Raw genomic sequence first — 22,765 nt, forward strand, 5'->3', positions numbered from 1 at the left:
AATATCCACAATATAAATTTAATTTTAAAAATTAATAACAACATCCAAATTAAAAATTTGGCTTTTAAAAATATTGCCTTGTCCTGGCAGTCCAATGGGCATATACAATTTATCAATTTAATGCATTTTTGATATTATATTTATTTATTAAGTATACAATAAGTATCACATAAGTGACAATGTTATCCCCAGTTAGCAAATTACTATAAATACATATTCGCAAAAGAAATTAATAAACAAAAAAGTATATCTTAGATAAATATAAATCATGTTATAAAAATGTGAAAAAGCTATATCATTTCAAGAATATAAAGGTAAGGAAAAAAACACAAAATCACTACTTTTAGTAGTTAAATTCTTGAAAAGACTACAAACTACACTACACTATTACTTGACATTTCATTCTAGCACCTTAAAATTGCAAGATATATATTTGAGATATAAAAATTAAAAAAAAAATCAATACAATACTTGTCTGATAAATTTTTTATGCCTTATGGTTTATACTTCTTTTCATAAAGTTCTTTGTACAGCCTCGTTCGCTTTGGATACAATTCCTGCTTATTTGTGAGATCTTTTCCAATATATAGATATGTAAGCCCCGTTTCAGCAATGGGCTCCCATATAGTAGAGATAATCTCATCTGTTTTTGGTGTGGGATTTCTGAAAAATAGTAAGACAATTTATTAAAATACCACAAAAAAAAATCTGTTGAGTGAGTAAAAGGTACTTACATTTCTATAGCAAATACAATTAAGTAAATTAATTGTTTAAGTCTTAAACATTGATGTAAAATTTTCAGTTTTTGAATGAAAATATTATTAATTGTACTTAAAATAGTTATGATATAGTTTTATTGTAATTTGACTTACCCAAACTTAGCAAAGTTGCTCCACATAGTACATATTCTTTCTTTGACAAGTATATCAGTTTCAGATAATTTATCTTTAAGTATTTCACTCCTAATAACATATCCTCCATCATCCCCATGACATGCTCCTGCTCTATCTGTCTTAAATTTTTTCTTAACATAATTTAGATTTCCATCATATGCAAACTCATAGAAGTATACTGGAGAATTATGCTTAGCTATCAACATTGTTGATACATACAAGCCACCTAAGAAATCTGCATCCGTGAAGAAATCAATTGCAAAGGAATCCACATCATCATACTTCTTTTCTCCCTCCAAATATATAGCTTTAAGTCTTGTCTCCATCTCTACTTTTTCAGTTGGATCCAACGAGAATGGAAGATAGGACACAAAGTCTTTTTCCTTTGCTAATTTCTCCAATATTGGAGCACCATGTGAAACCATTAATAATCCCTCTCGGTCACAAAAACCAGAAATATATGGAACCTTATTGAACTCTCCCTGAGCCAACATATCATAAGTTGACTTGCTTATAAAAGGTTCCCAGTCACCTGGCTTCTCAATTGTTGGCACAAAACCAAAATTAATACCTCCCCTAAATTTATCAACAGCCAAAACCATCATAGATGCTGATATTAACTCTTGTGTTGATAAATCTTTCAAGTATTTAAGTAAGGCATTGTCGTTGGCCACAACAGTTTTCTTCATAACAGGAATTAAAGCAGCCAATTTCTTTACTCTTGATGTTTGAGCCCAGTGCAGTAGGGAGGACCCAGAATGAGCAATTGCTTTGTGGAACAATCCTTTAGCCATAGGAGATAAAAGTAGATATTCGACAGATGCACCTCCTGCACTAAAACCAAAAATAGTAACATTGTTTGGGTCACCATTAAAACTCTTTATATTTTGCTGTATCCATTTTAATGCTTGAACTTGATCTTTAAGACCCATATTCCCTGGGGCGTCCTTGGTATCCAAGCACAGAAAACCTAGAATTCCTAAGCGGTAATTTAAGCTTACAACAACTACATCTTTCTCTACTAAATAATCTGGTCCATGAACAGAATCATCAGTCCCACTACCAAATATAAAGCCACCTCCATGTAAGAAAACCATAACAGGCAGTGGTACCGAATTAGACGATGGGAGGGTTGGTGTATAAATGTTCATATACAGACAGTCTTCATCACCCACTACTTTTAAAGTATCTTTATCAAGCTGGGGACAGATGTTGCATTCTTTCGTAGCATCGCGAACTCCTTCCCATGGCTCTGGTGGTGAGGGAGGCTAAAATTTAAAAGTATATTTAAATTATTTTGATTGTTGAACACAGGTATATAATATCTTATATGTATTTGAATAATGTTTCAGGAGTATTACTGGTTGTTTATTATTGGTTTGCATTGCATTTGTTAGTCTTCTTTAATCATACTTAATTTAAAATATGAATCAGAGGTTTTATTTTAAATTTAATACAAATAAATGACAAATCTACCGCAAATCTAAGCTCGTTGATTGGGGGTTTGGCAAATGGAATGCTTTTGAAGGCAAAGAACTTAGAGCCACTATCACTTTCACGTATCTTTCCTTGAAGTTTCCCTTCGGAAACTTCGACGACCGGCTGAGACATTTTCCGTTATTTAAGATACAATACTTTTAAGGAAAATGTTTCGTTTGTCTATCGCTACATGCAAATTGAACTCGACAATTCTACTACTAAACGAAATGTTATAAATAGTGGACAAAAAACACAAGTATTCGAATTTCGAATCGAACATTCAAATCAAATCCAACTCCACTTGATAGAAGTAACCTTGATAAACTTTGTGCCACAATAATTATTCTAAACTTGTCAAAATAGCACGTATAATAATAACCTTTATTGTTAATAAGTTAAGACTCAAAATTGAATAACCTAAATTTGACATCTACGTTTTGATAAGATTCATTTTACGCGAGAATCGCTCGAAAAAAGTGATAAGATGTTCTGTTAATTTATAAGTTTAAAAAACCTAATAAAAAAGTGATAACGAAATATCTATAAAAATGGTTTAATAACTACAAAGAAATTAAAGCTATATCGAAGTGTAGTGGAAAGATTTTATATAGTCAGTAAAATATGAAAAAGAATCGCTTTTCATTCGTAAAATATATGGGTAGCTTACCCAGTTACAAAATAAAAAAAATATGTGTTAGACTACAGGCCCGTGTTGAAAAAATTATGGGTCATTTGACCCACCACCTGACCTATCTAGAATGATATAAGAGCATAAAATAATAAGATTCAGCACTATGACGTCACTCGCACTCAGGTGGACAGCTTACAAGTGACGTCATAGTGCTGAATCTTATTATTTTATGCTCTTACTAGCAATGCCCTGCGGTTTCATCCGCATAGATAGCGATATCGTTACAGTGAAAATTCTACTATAGGTCGGACTATAGGTTTAATTTTTAATCACATGATAATCACCTTTACCCCGTCCCGCACTACGGCCTTTTTTTTTTTTTGTTTTAGTGGGGAAATCTTTCATAGATACCCACGGCCTCCGGGGGAGGGGCCGTGGGTTATGTCGGATTCCTACCGACCAAAACCCCACTGTGTTCCGTCAAGACGCATATTGGTAGAATTCCTTCATGACCCCCGCACTACGGCTTGCTCGAACAGTATACCTACTATTTTCTGTAGATTGACACTTTTAAAAATTCGTTATATCTTTTGAATGGAATATCCAATTCTTTTCATTTAAAAAGTATTTTGCTGGTATTGAAACAGTCTATAATAAAACATCATTTAATGGGATAAGGATTAATATATGTGTATCGATAACATGGTTTGATTACTGTCGGCACTTCTATTTACTTTGAAAACGTAAAAAAGTTGTTGTAGTAACATAACTACTGAAGATGGACATATGGTATCGCGGACTTTCTTGTAGATATTGATCCAGTCTATAATACCGTAGAACATTTTTTTGTTCTATCTTCAATAGATTCCGCAGCGCACGCGATGACAGATTTTTTATTGAGGATTTTTTTACACCTTGGGTTACATTATTGCATTTTTGGTAAGGATCTCTAATTTTTTTGAAAATGCAATATAGCCTATGTTGCTCAGTAAAGATGTAGCTTTCTAATGGTGAAAGAATTTTTGAAATCGGTCCAGTAGTTTTTGCGTGAAAACCATACATACATACATACATACATACATACATACTTACAAACTTTTCCTCTTTATAATATTAGTATAGATATCGTTCTAGATAGGTCACCTGGTGGGTCAAATGACCCATAATTTTTTCAACACGGGCCTGTAGTCTATGTGTTCATCTTTGGGATTTTACTTAGTTTAAATAAACTATTCGTATTAAATTTTTTTAACGACATGATTGCTTTGAATTTTGCAATCGGCAAATCAGTATCAGGTAACAGTTTCTACGGATCATTATTAATTTTTTACGATAACCCTCAGGGACCCAGTCTTGTTTTGAACAGAATTCTTTAATTTAAGACCTATTGCAGGTTGATATATAGATCTATAGAAGATATTTGCTACCAGCTTATAATTTACAGCAGCTTACCGACTACCGTTTAATACAACCACCAGCTCTTTTGTCAACAAAAAATATTTTAGTTTCTGGATATAAAATGCGGGGATGTAGTACATACATAGATAAATTGAATAAGCTATCTTAAAGGCTCTTTTCTTCTCTAGCTCTCCTTTTTTACAAATATTTTTTTTAAATTAAATTTAATTTATCAACAAATATTGAAATACTTCATTAGTCTTATTTCAATCCTGCTTATCTAGACGATAATTATTAAACAAAACGAATCCCAGCATTCACTGGGACTGAGATAGCCGGATGCACACCTGTGTGCCGTCGTCGTGAGAACTGCCTGATTTCATCCACGTACAACACAACATTATGCCACATCTATGCACACATCCACATACAAATATGGTTCTTATAGCTAGGGCATAAGAGCAGTAAGAGCGTAATTATATTTACACAGCTGCACAAATGCTGGCCCGTGTGAAGGCTGTACAAAGTGGTGTGCCGTGTTTGTCGTGTTATTTTGTACGCTTTGAACATCCGCGTAAGGCTATTACCGCAACTTTTTATCGCAAATGGTGACAATTAGTTCATGATTTGAAGATTTCAAGATTACTGAAATTGGCATTCATTGACTTGGATATAGTTGTAGTTAGTATATAAATAAATAAAATTTGTTATATACAAAAAAACAGTGTAAATATAGTCGTATTATTCGTAATCAAAAATGAATATTATATGTATAAAATTCGGTACACTCAATATTTTTGGAGGTAAGTACTAACTCTATTGTTAATATGTACTTGATACTGTACCCAAAACCGCATGTAATAATTTTTTATGAGATAGATAAGTAATATTTTATTTAAAAAAAAAGATGGAAAAAAAGAAGTTTTCACTTCAAAAATATATTTATGTAGGTACATTATCTTTGTAAAAAGTGTTAAAAAACAATATCTATAAAATAGAGGTACTTATGGTCACCCTATACATGACATGTTTGCAAAATTCGGCTCTACAGTTAGTCGTGTGAATCCAGCCACAGTACGATTCTTTTACCTTTTTCGTACTTATGAAAAGACCTTTTTAGAAGCCTTTTCAATTTTGCTCCAAACATGTCGCTATCTTTGTAAATTATAAAAAAATATGAATGGAGATATTTATGAAAACAAGATAATGAGAGCGCTATAGAGCAACGAAACTATTTTTTAACCCGCTCGGCAATAAATGAGGTTTTTTCTTAGTTATAATTTTCACACACATTCGTTAAAAGTTAGTAGATAATATTATATATTATATACATTGGATATTTCTATTTTGAAGTGAAAACTTCTGTAGCGGCGTTGGGTATAAAACTCGCGTCAGGACACGTGGCCTGCTGATCGAAAAAGCGTAAGACGGATTTTTTTTAGCCCTTATATTCCATGCGTAAAATATATCAAACATGCTGAACGTTAATAATCAAGTTTTCACTTCTGCCGGCACTCCCGGAGTGCAACCCGTCTTTTTTTTTAAAGAAATTTAAAATATATAAATGTTTAATATTTCCTGTTCCAAAATCAAATACCTAATGGAAGAAAATAAAAATCTGCTTAGCCACTCCGAAATATTTAATAGATAGGTCCAATGAGATAGCGGCGTCAATTGAGTATTCCGAGAGAATTAAAAATTTTCGAAAGCGTTGTCCAAGCATGTGCTATAACAATAGTATTGGACATTGGTCAAGTCAAGCTTTTGTGACCGCAAAGAAGCGAACATAAATCGGGATGCGCGCGCTTTTGTGACTAAGACTAGTGTTGTGCATTTAAGTATCGATTTATTCTAAAAAGTTGTTATGTGTATAAACAAGTTCCTAGGTACCTCATGGTATTTCATGGTACAAGGTAAATTAAAAATGTTACCTTTGTAGATTATGCTGAATTCTTCAGCAGACTGCAGGCAGTACATGCAGTTGTTGGCTAAGAAAGTAAGAACTGTATATGAGGATTATTGTTTATTTTATTTATTTTAGATTAAATCAACTTAACTTATTACCTACCTACTCTTAGAATAAAGATACCTTGAGAAATATGTATAAAGAAATAAATTGGCAAATACCGACCGAATATTATCGAACAAGGAAGTGCTAAATGCTGATACATCGAAACAATTAAATAATATGTGTACAGCTCTTAAATGCTCGGACATAGCGTGAGTCGATAGGTTTTGTATGTGTGAGTGAAAGCTGCGCGCGCAGGTGTGTCCGAGACTGGCCGGCGCCGGCGCGCATTCCATCGACGGTCACAGCGCGGCGCCGAGAGCGTACTTGACAATTATGGGTACAATTATTAGTGATATTTTAGATAAAATAAAGTGTACAATGTAAATTTTATAATTATAGAAAAATTCGATACAGTTTTGTGAAATCATGTGAAATATTTAAGTCTAAAAAATAATAAGAAAATTTCCTGAAAACACGTAATTAATTGTTAAAATTTGATCAAGGTTTTGGCTTGGATTGAAATAATATATACCATAATATTAATTTTAATATGTACATACATAGTAAAAAAATTGAACGGTGTCTTCTTTAGTTCTACAACCTGTGGAGCCATCTATAAGCGAATAGTTAAAATATTTAAAGTAGTTCCCTTACAGCGCCATCTATAGGACACATTTTTATTTTTTATTTAATAAAATTTACCTATTCGATACAAGATGGCACTAGTAGCATTGAGAAAAAATATTTATTTATTATATTATTATATTTGCATATGATATTTATGTCAGAAGTGTAATAATTTAATATTTTAAATAAATTTTATAATTTCTGTTTAATTTCATAAAGAAATCCTAATTTAAAATAGCAACCCTGGAAACACATGGACTTTTCCCGAGCCAAAGCCAATTTTCTCATCTTGAATTTTCGCTAGAGTTCGCCGGCATCTCTGTTCGAATATTCTAGATCTTTGTTTGATTTATAATTCAACATTAATTGCGTGATTTCGTCTATTCGAAGACAAAAATTTGTTCTGAGAAGATGGCTGGTGTAGCAAAGCGACTAATTCCTCTTTTGGACCGAGTTCTTATTAAAAGGGCTGAGGCAGTTACGAAAACCGCTGGTGGTATTGTCATTCCGGAGAAGGCGCAATCTAAAGTTCTTCACGGTGAAGTCGTCGCTGTTGGACCCGGAGCTAGGAAAGATAATGGTGAATTCGTGCCAGTGCTAGTCAAAGTTGGTGACAAAGTCTTGTTGCCGGAGTACGGCGGTACCAAAGTATCGCTCGAAAACGACGAGAAGGAATACCACCTATTTAGAGAATCTGATATTTTGGCCAAAATTGAAAATTGATTTTAGTTAGTAGTTTTAGGCGGTTCGAATTATATTTGGTTAGACAAAAAACATTGTAGTGTATGTGTGCTGCGGTTGTGTAATATGTTCAATTCTGTGGAAATGTTATCTTTGCATTTATTATAATATTGTTATAGACGTTTGTTGTATTATTTTACTTCCCTCTTTTTTCTTGTACCTATGTTATATAATGAACAAGCCATTACTTTGAATAACATTTTCTGTACTGAATTTTGAGGTTATGATTGCTATGAGGTTAAGTACACCAACCCTATTAAGTTTTAACTTAATTGCAATATGAAATAATAACCACCATAATATAATACATACTTAATTTCTATTGTATTTCTTTTTATTTTTAGCTGCATTAAGCTTGCAAGGTCAAGGCAAACTCCAATAATTATAAGATAAGAAAGGGTTCATTCTTGTTAAATACAAAAAAATAAAATAAAACCATTAATTGAAATAAATAAACATTTTTTATGTTCATAATTTATTACAATATTTACACAAAAAATGCATAATTAGCTTATAGTATTATAAAAAAATTTAATGACTATCACAGTGTCTAGAAGATTCACAATTTATGTTTTGTACAGGCAAGTACAAATTTAATATGATAGTACAATATGGCATATAATCAATATACATACATAATACTGGCATACAACTTAACAATGCAAAACTTATCTATAAATAGAAAAGGTACATTCAATGGCATAATCCTAACTACTGTAGGGAAATAGCTGTGCGTCTAACAGCAGCAGATAATGCAGGGTTAGGATCAGGAGTTTCTGTGAGCAGTTGAACTGAAATCCATCGGCCATCTTCATTGGATTGACGTAATGCTTCCATTGTTGCTTGCACTCTTTGCCCATCTTCAAACGTAGCTGCGGCTCTTACAGGCTCTTTTACCCAATCCATTTGCTCTTTAACAGGCAAAAATGCCTCTTTTAATGCACTTATCATCTTACATAACCCTTTTATATATGGTTTTGGAATAACACTTGATGCACAACTCAAGTCTTCAATATCTACGTAAATAACTTCTTCTTTGTCTTGTTGTCTTTTCCCATCCTCTATATTCTTAGAATTAGATTTATGTAATTTTCCATGCAAGTCTCCTCCACGGACCACTAAGTATCCCTTTTTGCTATACACATATATTTCCTGATTGAAACATAATCCTGGTAAATGATTATTTAAAGTTGCGGTTACCAACAGTCCTTTGTCCATTTGCAATTGGAATGTACAAAAATCAGGTGCAGTCACTTTTCTAATTCCATTAATTTTGGGTGTCTCCTCTACAAATGTTCTTAAGACACCATGGACCTTGACAACCTTTTGCCCACTTAAATATGAAACTAAATCTATGACATGACTACCAACTAATGTTAGAGTGCCTCCACCCATAGTATCATCGCACAACCAATTATACGTGTCTCCAAGCAGTGAGCCCATTTGTACTCTCACATCTATTAAAGTTAATTCTCCTGGATTGCCAAGATAACCCTCAAGAATACATTTGCGCATGTGACTAAAGGCAGGCAAAAATCTCAATGAGTGATTTATTATAGATATAAGTGTTGGATAATACTGTGCAGCCCGCACCATCTTCAATGCTTCAGCTTGGCATAGGCCGGCAGGTTTGTCGCAAACAACATGTTTTCCTATTCCTAGTGCCTTTACAGATATTTGCGCGTGCAAATTCGGTGCACATACTATAAAAACTAGACTAACATTTTTTTTCAATAAAACATCGTCAATTTTATTTGTGAAGAAAGGTATTTTTAGCTCTTTCGCAGTGTTTTCAGCTTCTGGAAGCGTCACACCCCAAATAGCTTCAACTGGGAACCCCTTTTCTCGAAGGAATGGCACTAACACCTTGGCTACAGCGCCAGTTCCAAAAACACCTATACCTGGCAGCATTGTTATAATCTATGTATAACTATAATAAACAACTTTGTACATAATATTATCATGCATATGCAATTTATTCAAATACGAATAATTACATAAAAATTGTAAATATTAGTGCACGGCCAAACAGTAAACAATGACACTGACGTTTGACAGTATAACATTCGGCAAAACGTCAAAGATGGCTTTGACATGAATCATATTCATGTCAAACAGATTATCTCAAAGCAACAGACGAAATTATTTATTTGTTTTTACACTACATTTTACATAGATAATAATCTGAAAACAATTACAATTAAATTTTATGTACTTAAACTTTATATTATGTACTATAATATGTTCTCAAAGAAGTTTTTAGTAAAACACGAGTTTATTTTTTTGTTTGATTTATCACTACATAGTATAAAACAAAGTCGCTTTCCCTGTCCCTATGTCCCTATGTCCCTATGTCCCTTTGTACGCTTAAATCTTTGAAACTACGCAACGGATTTTGATGCGGTTTTTTTTAATAGATAGAGTGATTCAAGAGGAAGGTTTATATGTATAATAAGATCCATTAAGTAGTGGAGAAGTACTGTTATTTTTGAGGTTTCTAATGTGATGTCGTAAAAAATTACATTTATTCCGCTTACATTGCAAACGCAGGCTGAACCCTACGAGTTTTATCAAAATAATGTACTAAGTATTATACACATTGAAAAGGTCTACAGAAAAGTCCGCGATGGTATATGTCTATCTCTTATGGATAACCCACAATAACTTTTTTTTGTCATTTACTTTTTACGACAAATAATGGCTAATTTTCGAAGCGATTTTAACCAATACAGCATTAATCCTTAACCAATTAAATACCATGGATACATTGTTCATTTAATATAGATCTATATGGCCCTTTACACCGTATGATTTAAGTGAATATTTTCGAAGATATTACAGATTTAAAAATTGCAGGACGTAGCGTTTGCGGCCGCCCGGCTATGTATTTTATACCCGTGCGATGCCGGAGGCCGGAGCGGGCCGCTATATTTTTATACCTATACAACGTTCACAATTTTTCTGTAGTGTATTTAGTATCAGCATTGCACCCGTGCGAAGCCGGGGCGGGTCGCTAGTATAATATATTTTCTAATAAATGCATGCATGATGCAGCATGTCGCACCGCGCACGGTTGCGCGCATGATTCACTCCACATACCTATAAGCGATAGAACTTGCGAATATATGAACGAAGCATCATCTCGTGAATTTGTGATGACCTATTTTATTAGCAGCAAACAGCAGCAAAATGTGCATGCGACATCTCTGTAGCGACATCTTTCTTGTGTGAGTCGCTTTCATGTCGCTTTGATACCATTTTGATACCTTTTGACTTTTGATACCATCAGTCCTATAACAGAGTTTAAAACTAAGATGTTGCAAAAAGCCCACCGAGGCACTCTGATCTTAATATCAGATTTTTTATTATTATTACAAATTATAATAATTATTATAATATTATATTGCCTAGCCTATATACACAATTTTCAACAGTCTTAGAAATTGTAGGTATTTCCTGATATAAGTTAGCGCGTAGGTACCATGGATGATGGAACAAAAACCACCTCGTCTTCTTTATAACAAACAAGAAAGAATAACAAACAGCCATCCATCCGAACAAACTTTCGCATTTATAATATTATTACTATTGGAATACGTAACACCGGTAACACGTAATGATATTTAAGAACCTACTCATTTCTATTCTTTTTTCTATCATATTTTGCCACATAACAACGTTCATGCATATTAATAGATATATCACCTATTATTTTAATTCATGTAAGTGCTGCAAAGAATAATATTTATTAAGAAAACACAGCGCGGCCGTAAGTCAAAGTGGATGGCGCTTAAAATGAACGGAGCGGGTAAACTCAATGCCTTGATATCTTGCACCTGGATATGTAGGGCTACCACTTTTAATGTTGTATTAAGCTATATTTATTGGATAATTTCGTATAGATTTATAATTAACTATGTATTAATTATTGTCAATCTTAAAAGTATAGTACCAAGCTTAAAATAAACTGAATCACAAAGTTAATGTAGGTACCTAAATGTCTAACTGTGAAAATAAATTTAGTTGTATGTTGTTTTGAGCTTTAAAACTTAAACCAAACCAAATTTGAAGTTGAATTAAGTGAATTAACGTAATTTCTGCACGTATTTTATATCGTAGTCGGCAAAGAAGCTGGTGGATCGCCTTACATGGTAAGAATCCATGAACATTTGCAGAGGCGTAGGTACTACGGGCATTTGAAGACCTTACGCTTCCTTGATGACGCTGATTAACGAGGGAAATAAAGGAAACAACTGGGAAGGGTAAGAAAAAGGATCAGTAGCAGTAAATAGTAATATTATTGTTGCTACTAAGTTGTTACTAAATTTCTTAAACTAGGTAGGTATCTCTTTAAAAATAATATCTGGTTTTCGTTATGTAGCATCCCTAGTGACATCCTATTTGCAGCAATCTGTCTTACACCTCGGCTGGAAGTTGACTCGTACTTGATCACTTCCACAATTAGGAATGACTGACGTCAGAGCACAAAAAGAGCCTATGTCAACTGAAAATTGTTAATAATAAAAGGAGGAAGAAAACCAGTAATTATATGGTGCTAGTTGCCCGGGAAGAAAAGGAACGAATCATCAAATTTATAAAAGTATTATAAACTTCTATTATAAAAGGAAATACATATTATAATATGTGAATGTTTCTTAAGTCCGTTCTGAATTTTTGTATTTTATAAAAAATTTCAATGCTATACTAGTTACATAGATACCTAATATATCAAATGCAAATTAGAATGTTAGGAAAAAAAATATAGACTGATTTAAATAAAATTCCTTTTTTTTCTTTTTATGTCATTAGTCACTAACCGATTTTAGTGAAGGTACCTATAGAGTACTTTTTCCTTGGTAATATATTAAGCGGGCGAAAGGCTACTTTTAATGATAATTCTAGTCAGGTACCTACTAATAGGTAAACGAAGAATGTCATAGAGAAATGTATAGATATGCATTAGTATCTACACTTGACACTACCTACTGAGATAATCACAAAGTATAAAATAGTATTATGTTACTGTATTTCGGGGAGAGCAGCACGTGGTGTCACAAAGTATTATGTGTCACGGAAGTGTGACCTACGAAAGAAACTGTCAAATAATTTTAAAGGGTATTAATTGGTTCTTTTATCACTACGAGAAATCATCTAGATTTTGTTTCTGGTCTATTATCTGGGGGCACGGCAGTGCCCCCGCCAAGACGAGCCAAGTATAATAGTCTTATTACAATTAAAAAAATATTTTTTTACACTGTAGGATATAAGAAAGATAACATATACTTACTAAAGATGTACCTACCGTCCTTAAATAAAAGACTGAAAATATTTTATCCAACGCTACTATGAAATAGAGCTTTAGAGAATCGTTCAATAATCAAATGACCCACTTCAAGACGATAAATTACAATCCGCAAATAATCCTTATATTCCTTGAACACTCGAGAGCTTTTCATTTGTCGAGAGGCATAATCCTGAAAGCGCAGGAGGGGCGAACTTTAGCGACGCCCAGTCGCCGCCCGCCTTGCGCGAGCGCTGAAACTCACATTATTGAGTAAGCTTAATGAGTGCAGGCTCAACACAGTGATTAAAGGTTCTAGTGGAGTGTTCTTTGTGCGATATGCCACGTAAACGGGTTAACAAATCACCGTCGTTTGACAAGAAGGACGATTGCATTGATGATGATGATTTTTTATTCGACGATACGCAGTCTAGTTCAGGTATTTATCTATATAAATTTAATTTATGTGTCTATCTAATAGCAAATAAAATGCGAAAATTCACATAATTGGAAATTTTATTTAAATACTAGCGGTCCGCCCCGGCTTCGCCCGTGGTACATATGAAAAATAGATGTTGGCCGATTCTCAGACTTACCCGATATGCACAGAAAATTTCATGAGAATCGGTCCACCCGTTTCGGAGGAGTATGCAGACTAACATTGTGACACGAGAATTTTATATATAAGATAAGCTGAATTAATTTGCACATTGTATATAAGTAGTATAAGTTGATAAATAAGAGCAGTCTATTGTTAGATATATTTTTAAAATCTAAATTTTCTATCCACTTTATTAACTACAAAGAAAATACGTACGCTACATCATAATAAAAGTCTATAATTATATATATTCCAATCATCAAAAATGAAGTTTTCGGAGAAGCACATAAAAAAGACCTGCAGTCGAATTTAGTTAAATTTTGTCTATCAGTTAATATGGATAATAAAGCTTATATTAATAAGTCTGTGGTATCTAATGGTGTAAAGTTTTTCCTACGGCCTTTTTTATGAAATTAAAGTTTTCATCGTATAATTTTATTTTATTTGTCGCATATTGATTCTTCAAGTAGGCTACATTATTTTAGAAACCCGTTGACGTGGAAGTACGTCACGCAAATTATGAAACTATTTTTTCCTACTTTAACATATTCCACAGGAAGAAGTGGTCATGAGCCGCAACACAGAAACGCAGCCAATGCAAGAGAACGGGCTCGTATGAGAGTGCTTTCCAAGGCGTTTTGCCGGTATGAGTACATATGGTTTTTGTTTTTAAATACACATTTTCTACATGAATATGAAGGATAATAATTGCAAACAAGTTAAAAGATAACAGCAACTTATAATAAAAAAAACCTTCGATTCAGATAACCTACATCGTGATTCGTAATTAACAGTTTTTATTGAATTTTTAAATTAAAACTTACACGTTTAGGTACGTTCACCGGTGTGTCACCTATTAGATAAAGAAATCTACTTACTATTGTATAAATGTTGATTGAGTATATTATTGCAGATTAAAAACCACGTTACCCTGGGTACCTGCAGACACTAAGCTATCGAAGCTAGATACATTGCGGCTCGCTGCATCTTACATCGCCCATTTAAGGGCTCTGCTTCATGAGCCGCGGTCCGCGCACACTCCTCCGCATCCTTTGAGCCTGGTATGTATAACATGTGTTTACCTATTTAAAGATTTTCTTTAATATTGTCTGTATCCCATATCATTGATAGGATTCTTCTCATTCGTAGCATTAGCTCCTCTGTAACTAATTAGAGTGCTTTTTAGTTTATTCAACGTCGCGTCGATCATCCAACTCGCCGGCACACAAAGCTTTAAAAAAAGTTCCAGAACGAGTAGATTAGAAGATATATTTTATAGTAGGTATAAATAGAGCGATAGATCAAAATATATTTTCACTAGATTTCCGCCCGCGGCTTCGCCCGCGTTTGCAAAGGAAAACCCGCATAGTTCCCGTTCCCGTGGGATTTCCGGGATAAAAACTATCCTATGTGTTAATCCAAGTTACCCTCTATATGTGTGCTAAATTTCATTGTAATCGGTTCAGTAGTTTTTACGTGAAAGAGTAACAAACATCCATACATCCATACATCCATACATCCTTACAAACTTTCGCCTTTATAACATATAATATATAATATATATAATATATAATATAAATAATATAAATAATATAAATAATATAATAATATAATAATATTAGATATTAGATATTAGATATTAGATATTAGATATCAGATATAAATAGAGCGATAGATCAAAATATATTTTCATTTATTCATTTTGGATGTTTTGTAAATATTTTAGTTTGTTAATAACTGAAGGTTCATGGTTCTTTAGGCTACCTTATTGCGATGCCAAATAAGATTATTCTATTAAATATAAATTATGAAGATACAACGTTGGGATCGGCACTCTCCATCAGAGCTTTTTTAAAAAAATGTATTTCTAGACCTTTAGCATGAAACTATTTAATATTTATTGTTCATAATACATTGAAACCCCAATCTTTATCCTACAATAGCAAAAGACGCAACTTCTCGTTACCACATTGGAAAAAAAGCTAAAACAGTAATTGTTCACGATTTATCTGCTGTCGGCGCATCATTTAACACACCTTAGACCGTAACAAATCAAGGGGCTTTGCCAAACGCCAGCACGACTAAATTCTGTCATCGGAAGATTAGCTGACACGTTCCGCGAAGGGACAGCGTGATCAATGGAGGGATTAGTTTTTATACAAACACCAATTTTGGTTAACTGGCTTATAGGTTGATTAATTTATGGGTGGAACAATAATCTATGTTAGGTATAAGTGTGGTTTGATATGGAATATATTATTAAGTAACTAGCGGTCCGCCCCGGCTTCGCCCGTGGTACATATTTACGTTTTCTCTACATAAAAACCATCCTCGTCCTTCAAGGAATATAATAAAAAAAGAATTATCGAAATCGGTTCAGCCGTTCTCGAGTTATGCGCTTACCAACACATTTTGCGATTCATTTTTATATATAAGAAGAAGATATGATTATACATACCTATATACAAAAGCCTAAAGGATAATATTATATGTAATCGTGAAATTGTTCAAATCTTTTGATAGTCTATACTAAGCTTTGTCTTCATGTCCTATAAAGTAGAGGAGCAATGATATAACAATTAAAACAGAATAAAGGAGATACAATACAAGTTACAACACATTAGGGATGTAGATATAATACATATAATAGATATTAAAAAATAAAAATAGACAAAAAATCAAGGGTCATCCCGTAACACAAATAAACATTTCAAAAAGTGTTATTCGACAAAGATAGAAACAAAAAAATGTAAGAACAATAAACACGCGTTTTACGCGGCGCGCTGACCAAAAGTTTGCAGCTGTTTCTGGTATAAATAAAATTTTATTCCGGACGTTAAAGAGATACTCCACTTTTATTGTTTCCCTTGATCGTATGTTGAACTGTACTTAAACTTGTAATTAAACAAAAAAAAATCACATTCAAAGTCAAATCCACATTTTAAGATTTCTTTCTGAGTCATCTTTCACATGAATTATCAACACTGTCCCCTGAAATCTGACCACAAACAAAATGGACCATACAATTTTGAATCCTATTCAAAATTGTATGAACAGATTCATGAACAGATACCTAAGTTTTTATAATTTTTTAACAAAATTTACCTTAAATGACGCGCTCTACCTCTACCTTTACGGGCTTTTCTTCTACATTATCAATATTTATCTCGTCAAACGGTCAACCATTATGTCGATTTTGCTCCTTTTAATCGAAATAAGAGTTTAACCTCGTAACACGATCAATTTATGTTGCCTCTGAAATAGGTATGTAGAGATACTTCGAGAAAATAAACAAATAACAATGTTTCTTAATTATGCATCATTTTAAATATGTTAATAAGAGAAGGAAAATTTTATAAAATATACGAGGGGGTAGCAACAATCTCACAGATTTTGCTTTATTTTATCCTATTTGGCTAAGCATCACAATATCATAAATTAATTAACTAAAAATTTCGTACTTATTCTCGGAACTCTCTACTCTCATAATACCTATGCTCTAACCGAGGACGCGTTGTCACTGATCGTGAAACAGCGGCCAAATCTTTACCTATCTAAGAATAAAGACAATTCATACCTACTCTAGATTACTTTTAATGTGTTACTAATAAATAATAATTCAAGTGCGATCAACCATCAATAAAAAATTTACAAACTACTTTATGGTTTTGGTCATAATAAATTCATAAAATAGGTCGACATATGTTTCTCTGTTTGTTTGTGCACAAAAGGGTCGATGATACAATTTAACACTTCAATATCTAAAAACGCTGTGTGAGGTCCGATTTTAAGAACTTAGATTTTAATAAATATCCTTTTTCATTATAAACAAAACAAGATTTTAACGTATGTTGCAGAAGTAATTGAATTCATTGATTGTTTGGTTTTCACTTTTCAGTAATGTGTAATCGATTTGTAACCTATTCTTTCATAAAACACGAGATTATAAATTCTAGACACATTTGACTTGGTAGTCAGCGGTAGGGATCACAATATTATTGTATGGGAAATGGGAATCGGTTGCGTAGTACGTACATGTACGTATTTTTAAAATATATATCAGCACTCTATTGTAACTCTACATTTGTATAATTGCATTATTTTATGTAGGAAAATTTCAGGTTATGCCAACTTTTTTTTCAATTATTTTATAAATATAGGTTATGTTCCAATTGTAGGAATGTCTATTTAATTTTGTATGTTAAAAATAAATAACACCATTTTTCAGGCATGGCCGTTCACCTTCCAACACGGAGGCTCTCTTAGTTGTGCAATTTCCCAGCGATGGAATTTAAGTCCGCAAACAGATGCAAATCGGAATGTTGCCACGCAAAGAGATAATGTTCAGACAAATACTTGTAATGAGAGTTATCCACAGGATTATTCTGAAAACGATTACGACGATAGAAACTATGAAGAATCTACCAACGAAGTGGCTTATTCAAATTCGCAGTTCTGCAACTATGGTTATAAGGAGAACTATTATGAAATGAGAAATTCTTATTCTGATGTTATGAATAATGTGTAAAATGTATAGAGGTAATGTATTTGGGAAAGAGTATTAATAAAGTGTATAGTTTACGAATACATGAATAAGAAATGTAAAATATAAAGGTTTTATAAATTATTGTTTGTATGACCTTCTGTACCAAAGATTATTATTAAATAAAAATATATTCATGCAATAAATATGTGAAATAAGTATACTGTGTTGTCATTTCAGAGAACTAAGTATTGAATTTTTAATCTTTTTTATCGTTACTGATGATCTGACGGCAGGCCGCGGCGCGCGGTCTAATCTATCCTCTGGAATAAATATTCGAAAAATAAATATTTTGTAGTCAAATTAGGTATATCAAATAAAATAATATCAAATAATTATATTAAATCATTTATTTTTGAAGATCCCTCATTTCAAAAAGTTATATCTACTAAAGCATGAAACATCTTATTCAAATATAAAATATTTTTCGTATATTCGATATTAAATTAAAACTTGTCCAAACGTTTTCGTGAACCACGGCTGAAGTGAAGTGGCGTCAAAGTGGTAACCCGATAGTTTTCCGCTCTTAGAATCTGACAAAACAAACTGAAATAGTCCGCAAAAAATATCACACGTCGGAACTCACTAGGTACTCACTTTTGTTTTTCGTTTACTCTTTTGTGACTGTGATGGCCGCGGGTGAAATTTTTTATTAAGATATATCTAAATAAGTTATACAATTTCAATGAATGTTGTTTTAAAATAAAAATGTCTTCAAATTTGATTAAATAAATAAATAATAGCAAAATATACGCATGCTATATCTAATGTTTATTGAGTTATCTACCTGTAAGATATGCAAAGAATTATCAATTTAATTTATGTTTTTGACGTGACAACGTCTTAATTCGATAGAGCCGGCTGCACGCACGAAAAACATGACTCATGCGGCGTTACCTCGCTCTGAGGCGTTCCATGTAAGGCTTGAAGTGCAAGCGAGAGCGCGGAACGAGCGACAAAGAAGTACAATCGGACGTTGTCACGTTCAAATATCGTCAGTTAACCGACTTTACAGACAACCAATTTTTTTTTCTCCGCAGCTCTGTGTTCCAAGCTGAAAATCAATTGTTGGATTGGATTTCATTCTACTTTTAACTGACTTTCCAAGAAAGGGAGAGATCTCAATCAGACTTGAAATTCTTATTGCATGTGGGTCTAATGCTTATCACTAATGTTTCTAGAGAAAGTAATTCTTGAGCAAGGATAGGGTTTAGGAAAACATTAGGATTTTTGGGATTTATTGACAAAAGGAAAGGGTTGAGTTTTATTTTTATAGGTTAGATTAAAAGAAGTAATGAATAAAAATACAATGTAGCCAGTGAAATTTTTATTATCCGTATAAATATTTAAACATAATATATGTCAGAGCACACAAATGAGTTTAAACTATTTACAAAAAATGATGTAACTAAAGCGAGGCAACATTTTGGTAAATTTGTTTAAATAATTACACTAAAGGCCTGTTCAAACTACAGCGGTATCCGCTACCGCCATGGGTAGCTGTATCCCGATGGGCACGCGATTAAATCTCTGACCTAATATATTATAGAGACTCTAATCGCGTACCGATCGGCTGTTCGCTACCGTTCTCAGATAGGTACCCAATTAGAGTCTCTATAATATACTACGTAAGTGATGTAATCGCGTGCCCATCGGGATACCGCTCCCCAGGGCTGTAGCAGATACCGCTGCGATGTAGTTTGAACAGGCCTTAATTATTATTAACTAAAGCGAAGGTGATATTAAATTCACTCGTTTCACGCTTACATAGACTCACTAGCATTGATATAATGGCGTTCAAATATTTAAATGTTAACAGACACGTTAGTTATGAAATTTTTGCGAAAATTATTAAAATATTATCTTGATAACTGTTATGTCTCTTTTACTTTCAACATTTCGTGTAGACTTTTCATGTAGATAAAAGAAACATAATGCTTGCTTAAAGCCAAAATACATATGTACTTTCGAAATAATTGAAAGCTCTACAATACCTATATTTCAGTGCATAATCAATATGGAAAAAAATTATGAAGTCAAAAGAAAACTGGTTATGAAATTATTGATAATTAAGTAATATGTGGCATTATTAATCTGTATAACGTGTCTGTTTATAATATTAAATACAAAACATTTATGAATTTAAATACAATGTAAACAATGGATTAAATATTAATTGTATTGCTTCTGTAGCTATAAGATTCACTAATCCATAATAATTATTAGCTGATTACATTATCGTTCTAATACAGTATTCAGAATATTATAAGTTTTGTAAAAAAACTAGTCTACGCACATATTTGTATAGCATATTTCTAATTATAATGTATCTAGTATTTAGCTGTTGTGTACATAGGTGGTATTATATACAAAATAAATTGCTAATATTCACTAAATTTTACAGTTTTACTACATTTGATATAAGTAAGTATATGATCTCTAAATGGGTCTAAATGCGGTAGTGATATAACAAAGGCAGCTAATACTTTTATTTCGCTGTGATGTGCTATTATGTAACTGTTTTGAGTTATTCTATGGTCAATTAAAGTGTCTTGTTCTTTGATTACGTCAAAATACATCATATAATTGATTATAAACAACCATATTTATCAATTATGTTTCGCAGCTTCATTCTTTGCGATTTATATTGACATGGTGTAGTAGCGTTCCTAGCCTGAGCCTTGCACGGGTTTTTTAAAGTTATAGTATTAATTTAAATTTATATTTTTATAATTTTTAAATTATACTTTTTTTTTTTTTGTGGCAACACTTTTTACCCCTACCATTTACCCCCATCATTTCTCAAACGGTTCGTTACGATGTGTAGGTCATTCTGCGTTTCCGTGCTCAAGCCTTCGCACGTCTCCGATAAAATCATTTTTGAATCTTAAAAAATTAAAATAATTAGTGCTCAATATGGGGAAGAAAAGGAAACATGAAAAGACGGACGAAGAAATTAGACAAAAGATTAAAAAACTAGAAAATCGGCTTACCAAAAGAGCAAATCAATCTACAAGCGATTCGTCGGAAGAAAATATGATAAGTAAGTTGGTAATTTTTAAAAAATACAACGGTTTTTTGTTTTGATTAATTAGTGATGCGTACTGCTAAAATTGGGCTGTTACTATCATCAACATTAATCAATGCTTAGTGATGCGAGGATACCATACCTGGGTTTCTTCTATCACAAATAAAGCGACGCGTACTGCTATACTTGGGCTGATACTGTCGCTGTTTTTAAAAAACATTTGCTATATAGAAATGTTTTTGCAAATGTTTTCGCCACTGAGGGACCACCAAACTGATGAGGCACCTCGACCGTTATCACCATGTCCTTTGTCACCTCAAGAAATCGCGCCACGTCCCGACTCGCCACGACCTGATGAGTTTGTTGAACCGCAACCGGGAACGTCGGTGGACAGTGATAAACGAAATGAAGAGCTGGAGCTGGGTGAAGATGTCCTTCAATTGTTAGGAGACTCTCCAAAAACCGACACTTCGCTGGGCCCTGCGATCCATAAGGATGTCGCTAGCAGGTGGCAGGACATCCTTTCCAAAGGATTTCCTAAGGAAATAAAAGATATCCTTTACAAAGAATATCTAGTTCCCAATAATTGCGATTTGTTGCTGGCGCCTGCTCTCAACCCGGAGGTAAAGGCTGCACTGCCTGAAGCTTTAATTAAAAGAGACACGTCGCTCTGCTACAGGCAAAAACAACTTGGGGTTGCACTGTCTGCTCTTGCAACAGTCACCCAAATGGTCATAGCGAATGAAACGTCAAAACAAAAAATTTTAAAGCCTTTAAGTGATGCGTGTCGTATACTGTGTGACAGCCATCATGCTGAAACGAGGACACGAAGAAAATTTGTAATATCCTAATTGATTGATTGATGTGATTAACACCAAATTAAAAGACGTCCTAATAGAAACCAAACGAGATGCGTTACTGTTCGGTGAGAATATCTCAGAAAAACTTAAAGCAGCCAAGTCTATCCAACAGTCAGGTGAATCTTTAAAGAATATACAAAAACCTAAAAATAGACCTAGTGTATCTGTGTCGACTAATGAAGTCAACAAGGGCCGTTTGAACTATGTTCCTCAGCAGCGTCAGGCGGACAACAAACGCCACGACAACCGTTTCTCTCGTGTGCCCAACATGGCGTCGCGTCCACCTCCGAGCAACAGTGCACGACGACCCCCCGGCCGGACGTATCCGCCTTCGAAGACACCAGCACCGCAGCGGAGGCAATAATCGACCAGGTGCGATATGCTGGAAGACTTCAGCATTATTTTAATAACTGGCGTAATATCACTAATGATAAGATCATATTTTTATCGTGGGTTAAAGGTTATTCTATACCTTTTAAGTCTTATCCGTTTAGAACCGATAAGCCTAGTGTGTATCCTAAAACGGAACAAGAACGACAAGATTTTGATGCGTGTTTGTCGAACTTATTATCTATAAATGCGATATCGCATTGTAACCATGAACCGGGCGAGTTTTTATCCTCTATTTTCCTAGTGTCTAAACCAAATGGTGACAAGAGATTTATTCTTAAC

At 33.4% G+C, this 22,765-nt stretch overlaps 4 protein-coding genes across 4 annotated transcripts; 2 read left to right on the forward strand and 2 right to left on the reverse strand.

Moving 5' to 3' along the window:
- Positions 1–4: 4 nt before the first annotated feature.
- On the reverse strand, positions 5–2,697 carry LOC149484154 (juvenile hormone esterase-like). Its single transcript, XM_089701695.1, has 3 exons — positions 2,370–2,697; positions 873–2,161; positions 5–663 (listed from the first exon to the last, which is right to left on the reverse strand). The coding sequence occupies exons 1-3, from the start codon at positions 2,502–2,504 to the stop codon at positions 495–497; spliced, it is 1,593 nt and encodes a 530-aa protein (XP_089557821.1). The 5' UTR covers positions 2,505–2,697; the 3' UTR covers positions 5–494.
- Positions 2,698–7,289: 4,592 nt separating this feature from the next.
- Positions 7,290–7,900, forward strand: LOC149484155 (10 kDa heat shock protein, mitochondrial). Its single transcript, XM_089701241.1, has one exon. The coding sequence runs from the start codon at positions 7,451–7,453 to the stop codon at positions 7,760–7,762; it is 312 nt and encodes a 103-aa protein (XP_089557367.1). The 5' UTR covers positions 7,290–7,450; the 3' UTR covers positions 7,763–7,900.
- A 338-nt stretch (positions 7,901–8,238) lies between these two features.
- On the reverse strand, positions 8,239–9,824 carry LOC149484156 (glucose-fructose oxidoreductase domain-containing protein 1). Its single transcript, XM_089701696.1, has one exon. The coding sequence runs from the start codon at positions 9,689–9,691 to the stop codon at positions 8,492–8,494; it is 1,200 nt and encodes a 399-aa protein (XP_089557822.1). The 5' UTR covers positions 9,692–9,824; the 3' UTR covers positions 8,239–8,491.
- A 3,366-nt stretch (positions 9,825–13,190) lies between these two features.
- Positions 13,191–18,342, forward strand: HLH54F (basic helix-loop-helix domain-containing transcription factor HLH54F). The gene is made up of 4 exons (XM_089701242.1): positions 13,191–13,500; positions 14,219–14,306; positions 14,576–14,723; positions 17,891–18,342. The coding sequence occupies exons 1-4, from the start codon at positions 13,401–13,403 to the stop codon at positions 18,188–18,190; spliced, it is 636 nt and encodes a 211-aa protein (XP_089557368.1). The 5' UTR covers positions 13,191–13,400; the 3' UTR covers positions 18,191–18,342.
- Positions 18,343–22,765: the final 4,423 nt, after the last annotated feature.

The sequence above is a fragment of the Colias philodice genome, chromosome 12 (genome assembly GCF_061535455.1).
Source record: "Colias philodice isolate Cphi_HAF_F1 chromosome 12, ilColPhil1 Martin Lab GWU primary, whole genome shotgun sequence".
NCBI classification, from domain to species: Eukaryota; Metazoa; Arthropoda; class Insecta; order Lepidoptera; family Pieridae; genus Colias; species Colias philodice.

Coding starts and splice junctions, on each gene's coding strand:
- LOC149484154 (XM_089701695.1), bottom strand. CDS start 2,504: ATGTCTCAGCCGGTCGTCGAAGTTTCCGAAGGGAAACTTCAAGGAAAG. Junction 2,162..2,369: donor TCAACGAGCTTAGATTTGCG/GTAGATTTGTCA, acceptor TTTAAATTTTAG/CCTCCCTCACCACCAGAGCC. Junction 664..872: donor AGCAACTTTGCTAAGTTTGG/GTAAGTCAAATT, acceptor ACTATTTTTCAG/AAATCCCACACCAAAAACAG.
- HLH54F (XM_089701242.1), top strand. CDS start 13,401: ATGCCACGTAAACGGGTTAACAAATCACCGTCGTTTGACAAGAAGGAC. Junction 13,501..14,218: donor CGATACGCAGTCTAGTTCAG/GTATTTATCTAT, acceptor CATATTCCACAG/GAAGAAGTGGTCATGAGCCG. Junction 14,724..17,890: donor CTCCGCATCCTTTGAGCCTG/GTATGTATAACA, acceptor ACCATTTTTCAG/GCATGGCCGTTCACCTTCCA.
- LOC149484156 (XM_089701696.1), bottom strand. CDS start 9,691: ATGCTGCCAGGTATAGGTGTTTTTGGAACTGGCGCTGTAGCCAAGGTG.
- LOC149484155 (XM_089701241.1), top strand. CDS start 7,451: ATGGCTGGTGTAGCAAAGCGACTAATTCCTCTTTTGGACCGAGTTCTT.